Source organism: Bos indicus x Bos taurus, chromosome 18, assembly GCF_003369695.1.
Source record: "Bos indicus x Bos taurus breed Angus x Brahman F1 hybrid chromosome 18, Bos_hybrid_MaternalHap_v2.0, whole genome shotgun sequence".
NCBI lineage: Eukaryota > Metazoa > Chordata > Mammalia > Artiodactyla > Bovidae > Bos > Bos indicus x Bos taurus.
The window spans coordinates 7,463,676-7,483,781 of record NC_040093.1 but is presented as its reverse complement, the minus strand read 5'-3'; the positions used below and the strand labels follow the sequence as shown (position 1 = coordinate 7,483,781).

Sequence of the window (20,106 nt, the reverse complement as noted above, 5' to 3'; positions counted from 1 at the left end):
TACAGCAGTTACTGTTAAGTATTACTGAATATTGAGTAGCAATCTGTACGTTTAAAATTTGTTAAATCTATTTTTTAAAGGTTATTAAAGCATACCATGTTAATTTGCTTTTGTAATCAAGGTGACTAATAATTTCAGTTGTGTAAATAAAGTCATGTATCGTTTAAAAAAAAAAAAAACAACGAAACCAAGAGACATGCACAGAAGAAACAGTCAAGCCCTTCCAAGCCCTGACAACGCAGAGGCATTGAGAGCGGAAGCCCTGGCCCCGCCCCTGCTTGGCCCCGTCCAATTATGCCTCTTTCCACGCCTCCACGTTCCCGCCCAGCCCAGGCCCCGACCCCGAATTGCCCCGCCCGGGTTGCCCCGCCTCTTCTCTTCGTTCCCCTGCGCAGTTTCCTGCCGACCCGGAAGCGGTTATCGCGGAGCGAAGGTCGCCCTACGGGAGCGTGAGTTTCATCTTTCTTGTTTAAACCTGCGCTTTGCGGTACGCTGTCCTCCATACCTGGGTCTGAGGGTCAGTACGAATTTTAACGTTCCGGCACTCATCCTCTACCCGAAGTAAATACGGACGTCGCCTTGAGAGGGGGTAGGGGTGGGGTGCCGCTTCTCCGTCTTTTTGAAATCCGCGAGCTGCCACTCGTGCGCTGCGTGCCCCTCAACCTCGCCCTCTCGGCCACTGGAGAACAGCGCCAGCCGCCCGGGTGCAGGAGAGGGCGCGTCCTCTTTGTGACGCTGGGGCTCTGGAGAGTCCGCTACTTTCCCGAGACACACTCACGTCCCTTCACTTCTCACACTCCTCAGCAGAGTCGTACCCATCCCCAGGCCTCCCCGTGTTAGTCACCGCCTCTCCTCACCTTGCGTTGGGGAAGGAGGCTAAAAAGAGCCTGTCTTGAGACACCCATGATTTTTGTGTCCGAAATTCTACCCCACTGAATAATGTGTCCTATTAATGTGAAATTAATAGGTATCTAATTCCAGGGCTTCCCTAATGGCTCAGTGAAAAAAAAAAAAAAAGCCGCCTGCCAAACAGGAGACGTGGGTGGATCCCTGGGTCGAGAAGATCCCTTGGAGAAGGAAATGGCAACCCACTCCAGTATTCTTGCCTGCGAAATCCCATGGACAGAGGAGCCTGGCGGGCTACAGTCCATGGGGGTCACAAAAGAGTCAGACAGGGCTAAAAACAATCTAATCCCATGTATCCACTTGAGGGGCGGGGGACGGGAATGCACCACGTAGAAGTGGAGAATGCTGTTTCATTTGGCAGATAAAACTGAGGACTTAAGCCTGTAAGACAGCCTCCCAGATCTCTCAAGAAGTAAGGGAGGAACCAGGGTATATAAGAGTTTTGCAGCAACAAAAACAAAAAACAGGTAGTTGGAACATCAAAAGATTAGTTAATTTAAGGAAACCAGACATCTCAAGCTAATGAGTTTAGTACTTTTCTATGCATAGGAAAATGTTAGCTTTTGGGTACATGGAAGTCATTCCTTTGGTATGCACTTTATCATACTATCTATGGCTTTTCTCCACCCTGAATTCCCTCAGAGTGCACAGTTGGGGTGGCTGCAGTGGCTCTTGCAACATCCTTTGTTTAGATAAGGCTGGCGACATTCTTCATCCACACATCCCATACCTGGGACTGACCCACTGAGGGACTGACCCACTGAGAGACTGACCCACTGAGAGAATTAGGAAAATGAGGAAAGAAAACTGAAGGGGAACCATCCACAGATGCCACAGTGAAGGATAGATGAAGTTTAGTCACTTAGTCGTGTCCGACTCTTTGCTACCCCGTAGACTGTAGCCTACCAGGCTCTTCTGGCCATGGGATTTTCTAGGCAGGAGTACTGGAGTGGGTTGCCATTTCCTTCTCCAGAGGATTTTCCTGACCCAGGGATTGAACCCAGATCTCCCACATTGTAGGCAGATGCTTTACCATCTGAGCCACCAGGGAAGTCATAAGAAACGGTTATTGTCCTAAAAAATAAAACAGCCAGTTATTTTACCAGCAGAATGGGTTTAGGAATTGCAATACAGGACAGGCAGACAGTAGCAGAAAACCATAGGCAAGACCAACAAGCCATGATGAGGAATTGCTTTATAGAGAAAAAGGGGAAAGTCGGGAGTAGTTGTTTTGAACAAAAGTCCTTTGGAGAGAAGTGGAAAGTTTGGAAACACAGCCAAGGTGTTTCCCATTGGCTGGGCTCCTGGGCGGGGAGAATAATTCCTGTTGGGGTTTGTAATTGTCTTCTTGGCATTTGTAATTGTTTTTTTTACTGCCCCCCGCCCCCATCAAGTGCTCAATATCTTTTTCTGTTTTGAAATATTTGTTTATTTGGCTGCATTGGGTGTTAGTTGAAGCACCGGGAATCTTTGCTGTGACTTGTGGGCTTCCTTGCTCTGGGGCATGTGGAATGTTAGTTCCCACACCAGGTATCGAACCCTTGTCATCCTTTGCATTGCAAGGGGGATTCTTAACCACTGGACCACCAGGGAAAGTCCCTGTAATTGAATCCCAGTGGTAGTGCCTGAGACCTTTCCCTGAAAACCTCCAGACTCCACATTTTAGAAATTTTATTTGTTCTGTTTCACAGAGTGAAAGAATAAACTGAGAAAGTAGCCGGGGGAGAAAGGAAGATCCAGATTATTTAGAGTAAGGTTGGGGTGGGGGGTTTCTCCAGGGAGATGAAGGAAAGCAAAACAGGGAGAGGAGGCCCCTGATCCGCAAGAAGAGCACTGTACCTAGAGTGGGGGAGAGGGGTAAGAGAGTGGGCGGACAGAGCAACTTTGAGCTGGTACAGAAAGAAGGGACATGGGAGACCAGAGGGGCAGAAGGAGAAAAAAGCAGGGAAAAAGCAGAGTGAGCCTGGGGGACAGAGGGTAGGGATGAGGCAGGTATAACAGGAAAAGAGTGAACACAGCAGAGAGCAAAGGTGGGGGGAGAAAGAGGCAGAAATCCACGAAGATGTGATGCAATCAGGGTGATTGGGGAGAAAGAACAACAGGGCTGGAAACAAGTCCCCAGAGTGGAGCAGAACAAGGCTGAGAGGAGGAATCGTTTGGCCAAGGGGAGAACAGCAGACAGGGAGGAGATCAAAATCAGCAGAAACCTGGGAGGAAAACATGGAAAAGCCAGTAGAAATGATGAGAGGGGAACTGGGAGCTGTGGAAAGAGAAGGAGCCAGATGAGTGCTGAGTTGACTGGAGATGGATGATGAGGGGGTGAGATATTTGGGTGTGGCTTTCTCGTGGCTCAGCTGGTAAAGAATCCACCCGCAATGCGGGAGACCTGGGTTCAATCTCTGGCTTGGGAAGCTCCTCTGGAGAAGGGAAAGGCTACCCACTCCAGTAATCTGACCTGGAGAATTCCATGGACTCTAGTCCTTGGGGTCGCAAAGAGTTGGGCACGACTGAGCTACTTTCACTTCACTTCTCATAGAATGCATTCAAGATCTGGTTAAATTAGGCACGTGAAGATGACATTTGCAAAACTCCTTTCTGAAAGGCTTGTACATTTTTGTAATTACTTGTATCAGAGGATAACTTCCATTTGCAGTCCCTATTCAGCCAGGAGGCAGTGATTTGACTCAGCTGGTTATCGGTCACCCTTTTCCCTTTTCCTAGTGTGGGGTAGAAGGTCAGGGAGATCAGAAGGAGGGCACGCAATGACTGTCCCTACATGGTGCTGTTTGTTTGTGGCCGCACTGTCCTTTTTGCAGGATCTTAGTTCCCCACCAGGGATTGAACCCATACACCCTGCAGTGAAAGCGCTGAGTCCTCACACTGAACTGCCAAGGAATTACATCAAGGGTCCTGGAGCAAGTGTAGAACCATTGGAAAGGCAGTGTAAGGTCTGTCTAGAACACCTGCAGATGGGTTAATGGGTGGTTATGGGGCTGCGTCTTGGAGTGCTATTATCTTAGCTCAAGTTCCCTGGGACATAGATGCAGAGACTGAGATGTGCAGGTGTGGGTTTAATTGGGAAATTCGTGGTCACACTTGAGGAATGAAGTGGAATTAGGCCGAGTGAAAAGACATCCTACGATGTTGGAACCAAAGCCTGTGCTGGGCTCATTGTGAATTCATGAATTGCTGGGGTTTGTGCGATTTTGTCATAGGCAGGAGGTTCATCACGGAGTATCTGGGGAATGTGTGGCGACCCAATGGGAGTTTGTAAGAGCATCAGATTCTAGAAGTGGATCAGTGGGGCCCTTCAAACAGCTCAACTGGCAGATGGTTTTCACTAGGGAGAACTTGATGGGTATGGGCCTGGAGGCAAAATACCAGAAGAGAGCCATGAGGTAGGGAAAGATCTCTGAAGAATCAGAGGGCAGTGACGCCACAGCAAAACACCTGCAGCAGAAAGGCTCCTCCCGGGGAATTTTTTTTTTTTTTTTTAAACTATAACTGATTTACGTTGTTGTGTTAACTTCAAGTGTTGTTGTTGTCATCTGGTCTCTCAGTTGTGTCCGACTCCTTGCAACCTCATGGACTGCCTGCCAGGCTCCTCTGTCCATGGGATTTTTCAGGCAAAAATACTGGAATGGGTTGCCGTGTCTTCCTGCAAGCGATGTTCCCCACCCAGGGGCCAAACCCATGTCTTCTGCAGGTCTCCTTCATTGGCAGGCAGGTTCTTGACCTCTGAGCCACCAGGGATACCCCAATTTCAAGTGTACCGCACAGTTACTCAGATATATATATATATATATATATATATATATTCTTTTTTAGATTCTTTTCCCTTATAAGTTATTACAAAATATTGAGTGGAGTTTCCTGTGTTATACAGTGGGTCCTTGTTGGTTATATTTTATTTATAGTAATGAATATTTTAATCCCAAACTCCTAATTTATTCCTACCCCCTCCTTTCCCCTTTGGTAGCCATAAGTTTGTTTTCTGTGTGGGTCTATTTCTGTTTTGTAAATAAGCTCATCTGTGTCTTTCTTTCTTTAAGATACCACATATAAGTCGTATCATGCACTGTTTGTCTTTCTGTGTCTGGCTTACTTCCCTTAGTGTGATCATCACTAGGTGGGACTCTCGTTGGAAAGACACAGCCTACCTTCCTTGCTGCCAGGGGAGTGGGGATTACTGTCTACTGGTCACATGGTCCCTACCCGCACCGACACTTTCTTTTTTTAGAGTCACAGGCCTCTTTGCTTAAAAAATTATTTTATTGAAGTATAGTTACAATGTTGTGTTAATTTCTGCTGTACAGCAAAGTGATCCAACCCACTCAGGATACTGGAGTGGATTGCATGCCATCCTCCAGGGGATCTTCCCCACCCAAGGATCGAACCTGTGGCATCTTCTGCATCACAGGCAGATTGTTAACCATCTGAGGCACAGGCTTCCCAGAAGTTTGATCCCTGGGTTAGGAAGATCTGCTGGAGAAGGGAATGGCTATCCACTCCATATTCTTGCCTCGAGAATTCCTTGGACAGAGGAGCCTGGCAGGCTACAGTCCATGGGGTCGCAAAGAGTTGGACGCAACTGAGCAGTGAACACTTTCACTTTCACGTATATACATTCTTTTCATATTCTTTTCCATTATGGTTTAACATAGGATGTTGAATATAGTTGCCTGGGCTTTCTCTTTGTGGCTTATTTCACTTAGTATGATCATCTCTAGGTCTATCCATGTTATGGCAAATGGTATTGTTTCATTCTTTTTTATGCCTGAGTAATATTCCTAAGTATTCCATCTTCTTTATTCATTTCTCTGTTAATGAACATTTAGGCTGCTTCCATGTCTTGTAGATTTATCTGAATATATGCTCAAGGGTGGGATTTCTGGGTCATTTGGTAGCTCTGTTTTTTGTGTTTTGAGGAACCTCCCTACTGTTTTCCATAGTGGCTTCACCAGTTTACCTTCCCAGCAGCACCTCGTTTCTAAGGCCAGTATTTAACTTCCTGGGCACATTTGCTTTTCCCGTCAGCCACAGGTGCCACCAGTCATCACTCCCTTTTCCTTGAGACCTTGGTTTTGAGGATGTCTGACTAACCTCTACAAGCCTATCTGCCTATTTGTTTTATTTTCTTCTCCCCTCCCTGTTCACTTCTTAGTTTCGTCTGATGAATTCCTGAACTCCCTGGTCTTTGAATATGGGAGCATCCCAAGGCTTAGTCCGTGAATCTCTTCTCTGTCTACACCCGCTGCCTTTCCTCATCATTTCATCAAATGGCTTTCAACCCCACCTACTTGTGTCCCAGTTTATCCTTTCCATTCAGACTTCTGCCCTAAACTGTCAGTTCTGCATCCGACTGTCTCCTCAGTATCTCTGCTGGGACGACCCACAGGCATCTCTGCCTTAACTTGTCCAGAACTGGTCCTGACCACCTCTGGTCCTGTTCCCCCTGCCGCCCTCCTTAAGGTTGCTTAAGGGCAACCCTGTACTTTCCAGGGCTTAGGTGAATATCTCAGCATGCTTTGACATACATACTCCATAATTTGTAAATGTTTTACTGTCTAAGGTAAAGCAAAGATTAGATGTTTACTAAAAGTGAAAGAAAGAACACATAGTTTTCAAAATTTTCTTAAGTGATGGGAGAAGAATGTTTGGTCCTTCCTCTTTGGGTTCCCCACCCTGTGCCTCTCTGGCCGCCACTCCTGTCTCCCCGTCCCCTTCCCCTGCTCCGGAGGCACAGCTCTCTTTCCCCTTCCAGCCCCAAGTTTGCTACCGGCTCAGGGCCCTTAAGGGAATGTCCCTCTGCCTAGAACTCTCTGGCCCAGCAGATGTAGATGGCTTCCTCCCCCAGGTCTTTGTTCTGACGTCACCTTCTGAGTGCAGCCATCTCTGAGCTCCCTGCACCCATGCCAGCCCCGCCCTCACCCCCACCTCTGTTCTTTAAGGCCTGCTTGGTGTGTTTTCTTCTGCTCCTTCCCCTTCTGTGGCTGGCTCCTGGTGACAGCAGTTCACCACGGGTCAGAGAGAGACAGAACGTGGGGCCGTGCTGGGTGTGCCTCGGAGTGGTGTGCAACCCAGCCTTCATGTTAGGTCCATGAAGCATTTTGCATAGACAGGTTTGTGCTCCTTTTCCCATCAGAGACTCTCCTCAGACAGTTGTGTGGGGCCTAGCCACAGGAATGTTTGCATGTGTGCATGCCAAGTCACCTCAGTCATGTCTGATTCTTTGAGACCCCATGGAGTGTAACCCACCAGGCTCCTCTGTCCATGGGATTTTCCAGGCAAGAATACTGGAGTGGGTTGCCATTTCCTTCTCCAGGAGATCTTCCTGACCCAGGGTCAAACCCACATCTCTTAAGTCTCCCGCATTGGCAGGCGGGTTCTTTACCACTCGTGCCACCTGGGAAGCCAGGAATGTGCACAGAGCCGCAGATGATTCCAATCTGGATCCTGCATTGAGGACCGGGGCTCTTAGCCTCCACTTCTGAGACTGAGCTCAGGCCCTGGGGGAGGGGAGGGTGCTCTGCTCTGAGTGGGACTGTGTGACCTGAACGGCATCGTGGGGTCAGTGGAGGTGCTCCCTGCTGCTGTGTACGTGAGGCCTCACCAGGAGGGCAGTGTGATCCGAGGGAAAATGTGGGAAAGTCCTGTGTTGGTCTCTGTGCGGGAGTTGACCGTCCTGCGTCCCTCCTGAGACAGTGAGCACAGCGGACTGTCTGTTTCACATGGTGAGGGCTTCCCTGTGTGTGTGGTTGGGGCTCAGGAAGGGGGTATGTTGGCTCTAAGCATTAAATAACATGTTTTCCACTTTCAAGACTGACTTCCAAAGTCTCACGATGCCTGAGGAAAAAACCCAGACGAGGAGGAAGAGGAAAGAACAGGTAATGGCTCTTTCTCAGGTAAAGGTAAAGTCATATTCTCAGTTGATTTACCACCTGTCCTTCCTGAAATGCCCTTCTCCAGACTCGCGAATCTTGTTTGACTCTGGAGTATCCTGTCTGACTCCTGTACACGCACACTCACGCAGGGCCTTCCCTCAGGGCCTGTTGTCTCCACTTAGATCCTCGTGACTCAGTGATGAAACTTGAAAAGGCTCCATTGTGGTCATAGAGAGACAATTCCTTTTATTTCAGTAAATTTAAGTGCATATACATGTGTGCATGAATGCACAGGTGTGCAAGCCTGTGGTTTTTATAAAATACATATCATCATGTCTATATAAGTTATATGGTATTGAGTTGTGAAATTATATTTTATATATTTTTCATTGTCTTAAAATTTTTCCACACAGTGGCATTCATGAGTTAAATAAGAGTAATTAATGTATTTCTGCATGTGTGCGTGATGACATTTTATGCGATTCTAGGTTGTTAGCCTTGAACTTGTTTCAAGTTTGCTCAAGAAACCCTCTGTCAATGTACCTTTGGTGATTTCATATGACTTAAGTTTTTTACATTTAATTCTAGAACCTAAACACCTGGGTTTATATGCTTGCTCTACCATCTTTAGCTGTTTGACCTGAGGCAGATTTCTTAGAATGTCTGTGACACAACTGTTGCTGCCTTCAGATGTATGGGACTTGATTTTTTTATTTTAAAAAATTTGTTTTTAATTATTTTATATTAGAGTATAGTTTAATAGCAGTGTTGTGTTAGCTTCAGGTATACAGCAAAGTGATTCAGTTACACATACACATGTGTCTATTCTTTTCCCATTTAGCTTATTTCAGAGTATTCAGCAGAGTTGCTTGTGCTATGCAGTAGGTCCTTGTTGTTTATCTATCGTATACATAGTAGTGTGTATCGGAGAAGGCAATGGCACCCCACTCCAGTACTCTTGCCTGGAAAATCCCATGGACGGAGGAGCCTGGTAGGCTGCAGCCTACCAGGCTGCTACCATGACTGAGTGACTTCACTTTCACTTTTCACTTTCATGCATTGGAGAAGGAAATGGCAACCCACTCCATTATTCTTGCCTGGAGAATCCCGGGGATGGGGGAGCCTGGTGGGCTGCCATCTATGGGGTCGCACAGAGTTGGACACGACTGAAGCGACTTAGCAGCAGCAGCAGCAGTGTGTATACACACCCAGTTCCGCCCCCTGCTCATGCCACATTTTCCCTTTGGTAACCGTAAGCTTGTTTTCTATGTCTATGAGTCTGTTTCTGTTTTGTTTTTCATTTATTTATTTACTTGCTTATCTATTTATTTTGATATTTTAATTTTATTGGAGGATAGTTGATATACAATATTGTGTTAGTTTTGGGTGTGCAGAAAATTGAGTCAGTTATACATACACAAATATCCATTGTTTTTAGATTCTTTTCAGATGTTTTAAAATTTGCTATTATGTTGTTATACGATTAGTACATGCAAAGCATTTAGAGGAATGCATGGCACCTGAGAAGTGTTAAAACACTTGATGAGATCCCTGTTGCTGTCATCACAGTTTCTTTAAAGTCACTATAGACACTGTCATCTCTAAAGATTTCATTGCTGCTCTAGTTCCTCTTAACATTGAATATTACTTGGTGTGTGGAACATACTGTCTCACATTTCTATACAGATAATCCTGTGTCGATTGTGTGTGTTTCTTGTATTGTCCATAAAAATGGGAAATATATACTGATTTAGAGGCTGTTATAACCTCTCGTGGAAAAGTATAATAAACCAAAATCAGAGACACATAACTTGCTCAAAAGTACCTTCAGTGAATCTGTAACCACACTCACTTTAGTCAAAATCAATCCTTACACCTCTCTCCTTTTCTCATTTTGTGTGAAAATAAGACTTTCCTGGTGGGCCCCTTGGTGAAATGTGTTTTCATTTCAGGGACGGTTGACATTCAAAGATGTGGCCATTGAATTCACTCCCGAGGAGTGGGAATGCCTGGACCTTGCTCAGAGGGCCTTGTACAGAGAAGTGATGGTGGAGACCCTCAGAAACCTGCTCTCTGTGGGTGAGGATCACTTCCCTCCAGAAGTTGGAATCTGCCCATGGGTAGCTCTGCATTTTCCCTCCTGTAACTCTTGGGGGCGCCTGCATTGCCTGACTGAGCTCAGAGCCCTGTTGACTCAGACATGAAAAGCTTCCTAATGCAGCAGGACTTTGAACTTGTCCTTTCTTCATATGACCTTCCCATTTCATGGTCGAGGGTGATTCCAGAGCTCAAATATGCACCAAACCTTGTAACAAATAAAAAATATCCAGTTCCCTCTTTTCTACCCCTGAGCTTTTGATTCAGAAATTCTTGGAAGACAGCTAGGTATCTGCATATTATATACTGTGCCCTATGCATTAAAAATCAGGCAGCCAGTGGATGAATTTTTGGATTGTGGCGGGGGGAAGCTGTGTTGTGTGGCATGCAGGAACTTAGTTCTCCAACCAGGAATCGAACCCAGGCCCCCGGGATTGGGAGTTGAAAATCAACCACTGAACCACCAGGGAAGTCCCATGTAATGGTTTTTTAGCTTTATTGAGATATAGTCAAATAAAGTTATAGTATATTTAAACTGTACAACACAGTGACTTGATATACATGCACATTGTGAATAGGTTTCCATGAAGTTACTTAACACACAAATTACCTCACATGTTACTTTTATTTTTTGTTTTGGTGAGAACACTTAAGTTCTACTCTCTCAGCACATTTCAGTTTTATAGTATTAATGTTATTCACTGTCATTGTCATGTTGTATGTGAAATCCTCAGAGCTTGTTCATCTTATGATGGAAATTGTGAGCCCTTTTATCAACCCCTCCTCATTTCTGTCACCCCCAGTCCCTGACAGCAGTTATTCTAGTCTGTGTTTCTTGGCCTGGTTTCTTCCCTTTTCATCACACTCCCTATCTTTTAAGTCTCTTCCTTTTGGCCCCATGTCATACAGTTAAGAAAGGACAGTATCATACTACTTGCTAGGTCAGTTTCTCTTTTCTTCCTGGGTCAATGTTTTATGTGCCCAAGTACGTTTATCTTCCCACAAATTGGCACGTACAAACACTGCCCACATGCCCTTTGCTCCCTACCCTCCAGTGTTTTGTTTTGTTTTTTTTTAATTCTCTCTATTAATTTACATGTATTTGATTTATAATGTTGTGTTAATTTCTGTGGCTCAGCAGAGTGATTCAGTTATACAGCTATATACATTCTTTTTCATGTTCTTTTCCGTTATGGTTTTTCACTGTTTACTGATCTTCACTATAACCTATAGATAATGATTTTTCAGGATGTATTTCACAGTATAACCGACTCACACCATTTGTTCATGTGGCAGAATGGCCATTCTAAGTGAGTATGGTTTTAGAAGTGGCATTCAGAGAATTATTTTATTTTTATAACATTTTATTAAATTCTTCCTCATTTCCACAGGGCAGATACGGTTTTCCAATTCTAAAGTGCCATTTACTTATATTACTCACTAATTAAATTTGTTGTGGCTTATTTACCATTAGAGTACTATGCTTTAGCATTATTACTATACATTAAGTATATAGTAAACATATATAATATGGGCTTCCCTGGTGGTTCAGATAGTAAGGAATCTTCTTGCAATGCAGGAGACCTGAGTTCAATCCCTGAGTGGGGAAGATCCCCTGGAGAAGGGAATGGTTACCCACTCCAGTATTCTTGCCTGGAGAGCAGTAAGATTGTTACTGTGTAATATTGTTCTTTCTTCAAACATGAAGCAGCCATGTTTTCTGTGAAGTAATATGTGGGTTTAGGTCATGATGCCAAAATACCCCTGTCAGGACTAACGTAAGTTTGCATGCTGAGGTTTTCAGCCATTGATTATTTAAAGTAGGCTTCCCTAAAATTAATTTGAATTACATGTAATCACCCTTTTTTTTTCTTTCACTTTTTTCAATTATGGTAGAAGTCACAGAACATGAACCATACTATCTTAACCATGTTTAACTGTGCAGTTCAAGCTTCCCAGGTGGCACTAGTGGTCAAGAACCGGGCTGCCAATGCAGAAGAAGTAACAGAGCTTTGATCCCTGGGTTGGGAAGATCCCCTGGAGGAGGGCATGGCAACACACAGACTATTCTTGCCTGAAAAATCCCATAGACAGAGGAGCCTGGTGGGTTATAGTCCACAGGGTCACAGAGTCAGACACGACTGAAGTGACTTAGCATGCATGCACACAACTATGCAGTTCAGTGGCACTAAGTACATTCACATCATTGTGTAACTCTCACCATCATCCATCTCCCAAATTTTTCACTTTCCTAAAGTGTAACTCTGTCCACATTAGATATTAAGTCCCCATTCCCCCTCCCCACACCTCCTGCCCCTGACACACCTCATCCCTGGCATCTTACCAGGGACTTTGTAACTAGAAAGAGTTTCTGACTCTGTAACTTTGACTATTTGACTCAAAAGTAGAATCAAACAATATTTGTGTGCACCTCCTGCCAATATTCCTGGTGTGTTCCCAAAAAGGAAAGATCATGGTTGCACCATTTCTTATTGGTGTGTTCCCAAAAAGGAAAGATCAGGGTTGCACCATTTCTTATCTGTCCAAAGCATGTAGTCCTTTCGGTATAATACCATGTTCTTCCATGTGAAATATTTCTTTCCCAGCTATAATTAACAGGAGACATGCGATTCTCTTTGTCTTGCAGATACCTCTCCTAAACGTGTGTTGAAGGGATCAGCACCAAAACAGAGCAGTCACACAGGAGGGATCCTGCAGACAATGTTGTCGGGAAGACACAAAAGCCATGACACCAAGGACCAAGGCTGTCAGAAAATCCAGAAAAACGTGTACCCACGGGAAAGTGACAAAAGTAATCAGAAGGGAGTGCCTGCCACCCATCCAAAAAATCTCACTTGTCCAAGAGACAAAGGAAACGAGCCAATTGAAAGCAGGCTGGCGCTAAGCTTTCCGTCATATCTGACTGGACTGCCTGTCTTCCCAGCCGAAGGGCAGTTTTACGTGTGTCATCAGGTTGAGAAGGCTGACAACACAGGAGCCTCCTTTTCAGTACTTCCAAGAATTGTTCCTCCTGTCCAAATCAACGTTTCTGATGGATACGGCATCAGTTTCTGGCATTCTCCACTACTCATACAAGATCAGAAAGCACACGTTCGGGAAGACCCTTACAGACGCAGCCACGATAACAAAGCAGTTCATGACAGCTCCCAGCGCCCCAGCCATCAGGTGACCCATGGAGGGGTGAGGCCTCACATGTGTAACCTGTGTGGCAAAGCCTTTCATCAGAACTCACATCTCACTCGACATCAAAGAATCCACACGAGAGGGAAGCATCACAAGTGTGAAGAGTGTGGTAAGGGCTTCAGTTACAGTTCACACCTTGTACGCCACCGCAGAATCCATACTGGAGAGAGACCTTACCAGTGCAACGAGTGTGACAAAGCCTTCAGTGTACTTTCAAGTCTTATTTATCACCAGGTCGTCCACACTAGAGAGAAACCTTACAAATGTAATGAATGCGACAAAGTCTTCAGTCAGAGTTCAAGCCTTACCAATCATCGCAGAATCCATACTGGAGAGAAACCATACAAATGTGATCAGTGTGGCAAAGCCTTTAACCAGAGCTCGCATCTCACCAGACATCAGGTCATGCACACCGGAGAGAAGCCTTACAAGTGTGATGAGTGTGGCAAGGTCTTCACTCAGAACTCCAGCCTCGTAAGTCACCGGAGAATTCACACTGGGGAGAAACCCTACCAGTGTAATGAGTGTGGCAAAGCATTTGGTGTGTATTCGAGTCTGACTTATCATCAGGTAACCCACACTAGAGAGAAACCTTACAAATGTAATGAATGTGGCAAGGTCTTCAGTCAGAGTTCAAGCCTTCCTAGTCATCGCAGAATTCATACCGGAGAGAAACCCTACAAATGTGATCAGTGTGGCAAATCCTTTATTCACTGTTCAAACTTCAATAGACATAAGAAAATCCACACTGGAGAAAAACCTTACAAATGTGACGAGTGTGGCAAGGTCTTCACTCAAAACTCAAGCCTCGTGAGTCATCGGAGAATTCATGCTAGGGAGTAACCTGACCAATGTGATGAGTGTCACAAAGTGCTTATTGTAAGTTCTAGCATAAATTGACACCAGAGAGTCCATACTAAAGAGAAATTATATCAATATAACATATAGGACAGTTCATAGCTCACTAGACATCCAGAATCATACACCTTTGATGAAGCCACAAAAATGTAATGTGTGTATAAAAATCAAAACTAAAGAACATCATGACATTCCTATTGGAGAGCAGCCTTACAAATGGAATGAATATGGGAAGGTTTCTTATTAAGCGTTCATGCCTTTGATGTCCTGAGAGTATTTAAACTAGGGAGAAACCAGCCAGACTTACTGAGTATGGAAAGGCCTTTCAGCAACAGTATCCCATCAGAATTCACCAAATAATTCATTAATGGAAAGAAACCTTAAAAACATAATGAATATTTTAAATTTCTTCATGACTTTTCATAACAGTCTGCCTCAGAGCATTCACGTGAGGAATGACTAAGTCTCAAATTTAATCTGAAGTATTTCAGACTGCAGAAAAAAATATGTTCAAACTTAGATAGGTCCTGAGGATATTATCCTATGTTTTTTCTTCTTACAATGTAAATTATGACGGTTTTACATTTCATGTTTAAAGCTATGACCAATTTTAAACTAATATTTGTACAAGTGTGAAGTTTTGGTGGAGCTTCTTTCATATTTTTTTCCCTAGTATGGGAAATCAGTTGCTAGGGTATAATTTTTCAAATTCTTTGTCCATCTGGTTTCCTTGGTACCTTGTCAGACTCAGTTGGAAGTACTTGTTTGGGGGCTGTTTCTGGGTTTTCTGTTTTGTTTCTTTGACCTGTATGTCTTACTCCACAGACATCACAGTCTTGATTACTTTTTACCATGTTAGAAGTCTCGAATGAGAGTGACTCCAAACAATTTATTCTTCTTCAGATGTTTTTGCTATTCTAGTTCTTTCCATGTAAGTTTTAGAAAAATCCTTTTTGTTTCTACAAAATACCTTGATAGAAAATGTCTTATCAGTTTGCAATCATTTGACAGCGTTTCTGTGTTATGCCTTCCAATAAATGGCTGTTGTATGTCTTTATTTGTCTGTTCTTTGGTTTCTTTCACCAGTATTTTATAAATATCAGCATCAAAATCCTGTCAACACTTTGTTTAGCACATTTCTATACTTTTTGAATAATTGGACATGTTATTTTTAATTTGTCTCCATGTGTTAATTGCTACTATATAGAAATACAGAATGTATATAAATATAGAAATACACTGTGCAGTTACAGGAGAAGGCAATGGCAACCCACTCCAGTACTCTTTGCCTGGAAAGTCCCATGAACGGAGGAACCTGGTAGGCTGCAGTCCATGGGGTCGCACAGAGTCAGACACGACTGAAGCGACTTAGCAGCAGCAGAAATACAGTAGATTTTTGAATGTTGATCTTGTATCCTCAGAATTTACTAATCTCACTTATTCTAGAGATTTTTGTAGATTCTTTGGACTTGCGTATCTGTAATCATTTCAGTAGTTTCCTAGTTCATCTTGCCAACAAAAATTCAGTTATCAAGAAGAAAAGGGAATTTATTCGAGCCAAACTGCAGATTATAATCCAGGAAGTAGATTCTCAAAAAGCTCTGACAACTGTTCCAACTGTTCAAGGTACAGTCACAAACATTTTTGAGACAAAGGATTGTACGTCAAAATGGCATATTTTAAAAAATTGTTTTAACATTTTATTTTTGACTGCTCTGGATTTTCATTGCTGCACAAAGGCTTTTCTCTAGTTGCAGGCTTCTCATTGTGGTGGCTTCTCTTGCTGTGGAACACAGGCTCTAGGGCACGCGGGCTCCAGTAGTTGTGGCTTAGTTTACCCTGTGGTATGTGGGACCTTCCCGGACCAGGAATTGAACTCGTGTCCTTTGCATTGGCAGGTGGATTCTTAACCTCTGGACCACCAGGGAAGCCCAGACCTACTGATATTTTACATGAAGTTCACCAAGGATACATGGTCCAGGTAAGTACATTCAAAGTGAATAGCAGGTCACCAGGACCTCGTATAGAATTTGGAAAAGACACCATTCTTTTAAGAAGTTAAATTGCTAGTTCCAAAAGAAAGGGAGAATATTAGGCCTTTTCTGTTGGTTGGGCAGACATGGCCATCCCTGAGAAACTGTGGATCATGTGTAACACAGGTGCACACTGTACATTAGGGAGGGAGGGAGGGACGAGGCCCAAACAATATTTAATGTTTAAATTTTTTCTTGTCTTAAAATACACATTGTATTTCATCAGGCTGTAAGAAATTACCACAAACTAAGTGGATTAAAACAAATTGTCTTCCAGTTCAGGTCAGAAGTCTAAAGTGAGTATGTAAAGTTTAAAAATAAAATAGAAAAAAAAAAAATAATAAAGTGAGTATCTTAACAGAACTGGGAGAAATTTGTTTCCTTGCTGTTTCCAAGTTCTGGGGACTGCTTACATGCTTTGCCACTTCAAAATAAGCCAGATACCATCTTTTTTTTTTTTTTTTTAATTGCTTTTGGCCTCACTGTGTAGCATCTGGGATCTTAGTTTCCCAACCATGGATTGAACCTGTGCTGTCTGCAGAGGAGGTAAGGAGTCTCAACCACTGAACCTCCAGGGAATTCATATATATGAATTCATGTACACACACATACACATTATATATACATATATATGTTACACAAACTTGAATATATTGTTTATTGTTGAAACTCCTTTAAATTTTTTGTCTCCTCAAATCTAGTGATCACAAATAAGGGTATATTCTAATCTTTGTGTATGATTGAGAAATTGTCCATTTCTCCCACTTTTTTATTCTTCTACTTTGTTCCCTTGGATCTTTGCCTAAAGAAAAATCCATATAAACGAAAAGGCCATACACCCCACCCCGTTTGTGTATGTTAGTTGCTCATGTCTGACTCTTTGCGGCCTCATGGACTGTAGCTCGCCAGGTTCCTCTGTCCGTGGGTTTCTACAAGCAAGAATACTGGAAAGGGTTGGGATTCCCTTCTTCAGGGGATATTCCCAATCCAGGGATGAACCCCAGTCTCATGCTTTGCAGACAGATCTCTTCACCATCTGAGCCCCCACCCTGCTCCTCTGCTTTTCTAGAAATAGTAAAGATTCCACCATAGATATATTTCCTCAGTGGAGGACAGGAGGAACGATGCCGGGTTGTTTCGAGATTCATGTGAAATGGTAGCTATTAAGCATTTGGAATACTGCCTGGCACAAAGTAGGAGCTCAGTGATCACTGTTTAGTAACTAAGCAGTGTCTGGCTCTTTTGTAACCCAGTGGATTATAGCCCACCAGGCTCCTCTGTCCATGGGATTTCCCAGGCAAGAATACTGGAGTGGGTTGCCATTTCCTTCTCCGGGGGATCTTCCTGACCCAGGGATTGAACCCTCAACTCCTGCATTGGTGGGTGCATTCTTTACCACTGAGCTACCAGGGAAGCCTGATAGAGGACGTGGAAGTTCAAACTGACTCCTGTCTTCCCTCAAACTTACTGAGACAGCATTTAACAAAATATTTCAGCCTCTAAATATCCCAACATCCAATTGATATTTTTATTCTTTTTAATATTTATTTGGCCGCACCACATCTTAATTGTGGCACACAGTGTCTTCAGTCTTTGTTGTGGGATTTTTAGTTGTGGCATGTGGGATCTAGTTCCCTGAGCAGAGGTTGAGCCTGGGCCCCTGCATTGGGAGCACAGAGTCTTACCACTGGACCACCAGGGAAGTCTCTCCAGTTAGTATTTTTGCTTGTTAATTTCCATCTTAAAAATATTCTACAATGAGATGCCACCTCATATCCATTCAGATGACTATTATCTAAAAAACAAAAACCATAAAATATTAATAACAAGTGTTAGCAAGGATGTAGTAAAACTAAACCTTAATCAATGCTGGTTGGAATGTGAAATGGTACAACTAATACGGAAATCTCATGGCAGTTCCTCAAAAAATTCAACACAGAATTAACATATGATCCAAAAATTCTGCTACTGGGTATATACCCCAAAGAACTAAAAGAAGACTCAGAAAGAAATTTGTACAAGCATGTTCACAGCAACATTATTTACTGTAGCCAAGATGTGGACACAACCAAGTGTCCATTGGCACACAAAAGAAACCCAATGTGGTCAACAGTAAAATACCGTGTATGTGTGCTCAGTCATGTCCAACTCTTTGCAACCCAGTGAATTGTGGCCCTCCAGGCTCCTCTGTCCATTGGATTTCCCAGGCAAAAATACTGGAGTGGGTTACCATTTCCTTCTCCAGGAGATCTTACTGACCCAGGGAAAAACCTGCCCTTCAGTGCAGCGTCTGACACGTTATTCCCCCATCCAGATCCATCCTAGGTATGTAAATCAAAACCAAAGGCTCTTTCTTTCCATAAACTCTTCTTACTTTTCACTGCCTCCTGAATTGTAGGGAAATTTTTATTAGATTGAAATACACATACTCAGAGAAACTTTATATTATCTTCAAATAATCACAGGCCACACTTTTTACAACAGATCCTTGTCTCTGAAGTCTTACATTGAAACAGCTCATGAAAATGAAACTCATGACATTTTACTTAGTAAATAACTGGTTCAGTGTCTTCAATATATTTTATTTTTTGTGTATGTTACTTATACTTTTTTTTTTGCTTAATTTTTTATATTGGAGTATAGTTGATTTACAATGTGTTAGTTTCAGGTGTACAGCAAAGTAACTCAGTTATGCATATGTCCATTCTTTTTCAGATTCTTTTCCCATAGAGTTTATTACAGAACACTGAGTTCCCTGTGCTATACAGTAGATCCTTGTTGATTATCTATTTCATATATAGTAGTGTGTATATGTTAATCCCAAACTTAATCTATCCTCTCTGCCACATTTCCCCTTTGGTAACCATAAGTTTTTTTTTTGACATCTGTGAGTCTGTTTCTCTTCTGTAAATAAGTTCATTTGTATCATTTTTTAAAGAATCCACATATAATTGATATATGATATTTGTCTTTCTCTGAGTTTACTTTGTATGATAATCTCTAGGTCCCTCCATATTGCTGTAATGGCATTATTTTGTTCTTTTTCATGACTGAGTAGTATTCCATTGTACCACATCTTCTTTATCCATTCCTCTGTTGGACATTTAGGTTGCCCTGTGTCCTGGCTGTTATAAATAGTGCTGCTGTGAACATGGGGACACATGTATCTTTTCAGGTTATGGTTTTCTCCAGATACATGCCCAGGAGTGGACTTGCTAGATCATATGGCAGTTCTATTTTTAGTTTTTTTAAGGAACCTCCATACCAGTTTCCATAGTGGTTGTACTAACCAATAGATTTTAACTTCTGAAGACAGTCTGCTGCTCACCACTCTGTGATATGACAGCTCATTGTGGGGCTGGACACAGCGAAAACTGAATGAATAAAGGATTTTACACTGTGAATACAAGTGGAAAATTTAGAGCTTTCTGACCCGCTTAGGGACTGGGTTATTCCTTCTGCAGCAGGCAGAGCAGAGCCTGGATACACAGGTGTCTGGACTCATGAGAAGAAAGGGACTGATAGTGGGGAAACATGAACGTGTTAGTGAGGAGATGTTAATCAGCCACCAACTGGGATGATTGAAAACCAACATAAAAGTCACAAAAATGGTGCAGAGCATGTAGAAAGATAGAAAGGTGCTCACCAGGGCAAGGATTCTTTGGGCAGCTCTGATCTCAGGCAGGGATCTGGCTGAACGGTTGTTCCTAGGAATGTGGCGGACTTGCTGGTGATGTCTGTACAGGGTGAAAACCATGTATCCGCTGGCCAGGGTCATGAGTCCAAAAGACAGAGTGCTAGGAGGGCTTAAGAAAGCTGCCAGTAGTGTGGATGTTATTGTATCAAGATGAGTAATAGAGCAGTATCCCACATCTTTTTGCTTTGTGGTGTTCATGCTGCTCCATTTCCCAGACACATATGTGAACACAAATGTATTTACAAGCAAGTGCAAAATCCAGCACAGGTAAAGAGTGAAGCCGGTGTACTTGGGAGCTTTTCCTTTAAGACTTGTCCATGTGGAGTTCCTGGGGCTGATCATGATGGCCTGTAAGACACTTAAGAGACATGTGGTGCTGAAAGACACCCCCGCAGCCACCCTGTGAACGTAGAAAATGAGTTTGCAT

The 20,106-nt window shown here is 43.2% G+C and overlaps 1 protein-coding gene across 5 annotated transcripts in view; it reads left to right on the top strand.

Annotated features, from left to right (window-relative positions):
• The first annotated feature begins 403 nt into the window (after nt 1-403).
• Nucleotides 404-20,106, top strand: part of LOC113875583 (zinc finger protein 160-like) — a 55,122-nt gene continuing 35,419 nt past the window's right edge. For 2 of the 5 annotated variants that reach the window (XR_003506290.1, XR_003506291.1), the window contains exons 1-5: nt 404-517; nt 7,728-7,793; nt 9,743-9,869; nt 12,535-13,970; nt 15,848-15,930. Coding sequence is in view for 2 of the 5 variants with exons in the window: in XM_027514108.1 (XP_027369909.1) it covers nt 7,749-7,793; nt 9,743-9,869; nt 12,535-13,934 (1,572 nt within the window). In the remaining 3 variants the exon portion in view is untranslated. The other 3 variants (XR_003506292.1, XM_027514108.1, XM_027514107.1) reach the window with 3 other exon arrangements.